This window comes from Sinocyclocheilus rhinocerous, unplaced genomic scaffold (assembly GCF_001515625.1).
Source record: "Sinocyclocheilus rhinocerous isolate Xijiao unplaced genomic scaffold, SAMN03320098_v1.1 scaffold1549, whole genome shotgun sequence".
Taxonomy (NCBI): domain Eukaryota; kingdom Metazoa; phylum Chordata; class Actinopteri; order Cypriniformes; family Cyprinidae; genus Sinocyclocheilus; species Sinocyclocheilus rhinocerous.
The window spans coordinates 720,523-725,527 of NW_015633205.1; the positions used below are offsets into that span (position 1 = coordinate 720,523).

General features: G+C 40.2%; 1 protein-coding gene across 5 annotated transcripts in view; it reads left to right on the forward strand.

The window, feature by feature from the left end:
- The window catches only part of LOC107743942 (serine/threonine-protein phosphatase 2B catalytic subunit alpha isoform), a 275,392-nt gene that overhangs the window by 202,452 nt on the left and 67,935 nt on the right, over positions 1-5,005 (forward strand). For all 5 annotated transcript variants that reach the window (XM_016557400.1, XM_016557402.1, XM_016557403.1 and 2 more), the window contains exon 7: positions 3,985-4,062. In XM_016557400.1, the coding sequence (XP_016412886.1) occupies positions 3,985-4,062 (78 nt within the window). The remainder of the gene's footprint in view (positions 1-3,984; positions 4,063-5,005) is intronic.

Genomic DNA, 5,005 nt, shown 5'->3' on the forward strand with positions numbered 1-5,005 from the left:
AGCAATTCTGGCTCCACCTATCCTGGCAGGATTGTCCTCTCGTCAGCTCTCCTCTCACACCATTGCTATGCGACAGAGCGCTAATCGGGAACCTCTGGTGTCGCAATTAGGAAATCCTGCGAAGGCGGAGCGTCCTTCATGCACTTCGGAGGGCCCTTCGTGCACTTCGGAGGCCTGGCCTTCGAAGTCCGTGGCCTTCGAAGTGTGCACACTCAACTTTGGGACACAGCTTGAGACTGTAAAAAGCCGCATTTATCGTGGAACTTGCTAACTAGCACATTATTAGGAAAGGTGATTTGCAAAGATTCATAAAATAAAACCTTATACTCACTTCTGTAGGTGAAGCTGGATCACAAGTGATTGATCGCAAACATAAATGCATTTACGTAGATCGGGGGCACATTCCCTTCAAAAACAAAAGTAATCCACTGTGTCTTTAGAGGCTCTTTAGAGGTTGGGAGTAAATGATGCTATGCTATGTTCATTATTACATCCAACAACAAAACACCTCAAACGCTTAGGAGCCATTCATGTCTACATCTGCTCTGGCATCGAGACAATGGCGGCCTGTTTACAGTTCACTCAGGGTGGGTCAATGCTAAAACGGCAGTGTTCGTCAATAGTCATGGGAGGGGCCTGTGCCTGTGTGACGTCAATTTGCCAAGAATCTGTGATCGGCTTGATCTGAGACAGTGCTTATGATTTGTGAGGATTTTAAAAAAGTACTGGTGGATTTTTATCATTATAGGGTGGTTGTGTACACACACTGCCAACACACATTTATGTTCAGACACCATGTAAAAGTGAATTTGCATCTGATGTCCCCTTTAAAACATTTCCTGCCTCATCTACATCTTCTTGAAACCCTCCATAGAATAGAAATAGCATACATGGTTCTATTAACATGAATACTGTAAATGAAGAAAGAGTCATTATGCAGGTGCACTGTTTTGTTTGATTCGCTAGTGACTGTTACATAAAGATGATTAATGCTGTATGTTTGCTTTGCCTCAAAAAGGAGGAAATATCTTGCATCTGCTAGGGCTGGAAAAATAAATTGATGCATTGCAAATCGAGAAATGATTCTGCATCGATTCTGAGATTTTCTGAATGTGTCACGATTCTCTCTGGAATCAATTCTGAGCTTAGTTTTTATCAGCAGATGGCACTGCATGTTTAAGAAACAGCCGTACTCTGCTTGCTTCCTGTTTCTTACACACTTGAAACTAAAATAATCATTCATAAAGTTCGAAAAGGTTGAAGCAAATTACAAGGGTGTTCACAGTGGGGTGTGTTTACATTAAAGGGGTCATATGATGTTGCTAAAAAGCACATTATTTGGTGTATTTGGTGTAATGAAATGTGTTTATGCGGTTTAAGGTTAAAAAAACACATTATTGTTTCTCCTCTATGCCCCGCCTTTCTGAAACATGCAGACGATTTTTACAAAGCTCATCGGTCTGAAAAAGCGAGGTGTGCTGTGATTGGCCAGCTATCCAGTGCGTTGTGATTAGCCGAATACCTCAAGCGTGTGATGGAAATGTTGCGCCCCTTACCCTACTGTGATGCCGTGTCCCGGCCGGAGCGACGAGACAAAAACATTAAAACCCATTATAAACGAGACATTTGTTGCATCCAGTGGGGACATAACTACTGATTATAATGACTTATACTGTCCTTTTATGCGTTGCAGTGCATCGTGCCGCGTAAACATAAAACCCTGTCTGCATTTGTGATCGGAGAAATGACAAACAACAAGTACTACTCTACACTGCTCAAAACTCGCATTTGAATCATCAGTGGCAACGAAAAAAACGTACTTACAGGCTGTGAGTCAGAAGAGTCGGCATTGTAGTCTACTCTCCCAGGATCAGGAAACAGTCCTCCATAAAATGCGCTGCACACATCTGAATATTTGGGTTGAACTGTTCTGGAACAGTGTTTTACAACTTAACAACTTACAACTTAACCACTGATTTCTAGTCTTGTCCTCTTTTGGAAGGCTAAACAAAGTAGTTTTGCTTTCACAAGCGTCACACACGGCGGACTAGAGTGAGCGGAGGGCGGCAGGCTAGAGTGAGCGACGGCCGGCGGGCTTGAGAATGGCACGGCCGGCGGATTCGACAAAGGAGCGGCCTGCGGGCTTGCGGCAACCACATGTGACGACCCCGGGCTGGACTCCGCTTCGTCCACGGTGAAAGCCGAACCGGCGATCCACAGCACTAAGTTGAAGTATTCCCTCAGCGACCAGCACAGATCAGCTCTAGGCATGACGAAGCGGATATCGTCCTCTTTTGGAAGGCCAAACAAAGTAGTTTCGCTTTCACAACGAAACACACAGCGCCTCCACGACATGGCAGCGGCGGCAACAACAATACTACAGCGAGAATAAAAGTTACGCCTTCTTTCTTTGCGTGAACATTTGGGCGGAGTTATGCAAATCTTCCCACATAGTGAGGTAGATATGTGGGGGCGTGTTCGAACCAGCCGTTTTAGGTAGGTGTGGCTGACTCTTAACTTTTATAAAGAATATCTCTTTGGATTTGAGACTTTAGTCTTTGCAACTTTACAGATCTTCTTTATGCACCAAGAGCTTGTAACACTCCAAAGAGAAAGGAAAAATTGAAATCGCATCATATGCGAAATCGCATCCCTTTAATCTCATGTCATAAAAGCATTCTGAGCCGAGGTGAAAGTACATGACTTAACCGAACGCACAAGCACTCTTCAGCGCTCCTTTTTGTGAGTATTTGAGTGTGCTGTTAAAAACTAGATTAGAGTGTCATCTGCTGTTAAAAACTAAGCTCAGAATCGATTCCAGAGAGAATCGCCATGCATTCGGAAAATCTCAGACTCGATCCACGAATCGTGATGAACCGATTTATTGTCGCAGCCCTAGCACCTGCCTGCTATAGAATGGCAGCAGAATGAAATGAAATCAGATGATATGAGCTATTTTTTTAAAGCCTAGCTAGTTTCAATAGGTCTAAATGGGACTTGGAAGCTTCATTTGACCTTTAGTTGGCGATATAAAAGATATTGCATTAAATGCAAGTGAAGAATAGCCAGTTTATCTCTTACAGCTGATGCCCACACAACAACACAGACAGACAGACTGACTGACTGACTGATTGATTGATTGATTTAATTTCTTTCATGTTAATGATGATTTGACTTGTGAATAAATTTTCTCAATTCACTATTCACTAGTCATTTGCACCCTTGTCCAGTATTTTTTTTAGTTGTCTTCTTACATTGACAGTTTATTAATGGATATATTTTTTATTTAAGATCAGTCTTGTAAATAACATTCTGATGGGGCGCAAGGGTAATTGACCAAGACAATTGACAATGGGTTTGAAAGGTCCAGCTAACTGCTCAGACATTATTGTAGTGCCCCATCTGAAGGGCTGCTAAAATTACATTAGATCAGATTTTGCCCATTAGGAAAAATGAGTAGTTTGGGTATAACATTCTGTTCTGCCCGCTTTACTGAGCAGTGAGAGTGAGCACTTAACTGAATTCTCTCTCTCTCTCTCTCTATCTCTCTCTCTTTCACTCTCTCTCTCTCTCTCTATCTCTCTCTTTTAATTTGATTATTGGATTAATGCCTCTGATTACTTAAATTAATGATGGAATCATTTGTCAAGACGAGATGCATGAGTAATATTTGCTTGAGTTAAAGCATGCCAAACTTAATTAAGGTCACTCACAAACAAATACAAATAATAAGTATTCATAAACATATAATTAAATAAAAGGAAACCAACAATTTTGTTCCCCATTGATGTAATATGTGTACATTCCTTAGACACATAGGCTACTTTGGCCATCTTTTACATTTCCTTCCTGAGAAAGTAGTGAACAGTATCGTGAACATCAAAGTGAAAATGCACCCCAGAACTAAAACTAGTAACCAAGTTCATTTGCCTTCAAGCTATATATTACGAATTATTTTCAACTTTTCTTTCCTCATTCTTCTAGTTATCCTGCTGTGTGTGACTTTCTACAACACAACAACTTATTATCTATCATACGAGCCCATGAAGCACAGGATGCTGGGTAAGTCTGACACAAAAGCATGCGTCTTAGATTTTCTTTGTTGTCAGTAGCAACTGTTTAAGTTTCAGTTTCAACACAAACATTGCATTTTGAAATGATCTTTTCTAAGATTTGTTTAATTATTGTTTAATGAGATTATGCTGTGCTATGATAATTGAATAAACTTAATTGACTATTTACACCACAGCATTAAAGCTTAAAGCATCAAAGCTGAAATTGACGCATATTGTCCACAATTTTAAGTTGTGCTGTGCTTTTTACGTGAAGAAAATAATTTTAATAGTTTATAATGCATTGCATTATGCATTTTCCAGCTGTGAATGGGTCTTTTTGCTTTTGACAATTTTGTTGAGTCAGACTGTTGGAGCTTTCAACTTTCACTGATCATCGTGGAGTCATTGTTTGCACAAGGCTGTACTCTGCCAGTCTCTGGGTCCCTGATTATAGCAGCAGGGTGATAAAGAATTAGGGCAACACCAATAGAAGTTATATTCTGATTAGTATACACTAGATTCAGGGCTACTTGTACACTAATTGCATGAAGAGTCCCTCTAGATCAGGGGTCCTCAAATAGTGGACCACGGTCCAAATGAGATCAGAGATCTAGGCTCAGCGCTGATGGAATTGACATAGCAAACTTTGTATTAGCAGCCCTGCATTGATAATTCATAATTGTTACCCTATCACCAGACTGAGAATAGAGCTCATAAGAATGAAAAAATTACATCAACGCAATCCTAGGCTAGACAAATAAAGTATGGCTTATGAGTGACATTTTTGATGACTATTTGATAGTCAGACTTTTAAAGTTAGACCCAATTCACAACTTATTCTGATTTATAAACAGCCACTTTGACAGGAAGAAAAGACAACCACAGATTTTGTTTGGTATCTGTGTGTATGTATATATATATATATATATATATATATATATATATGTATA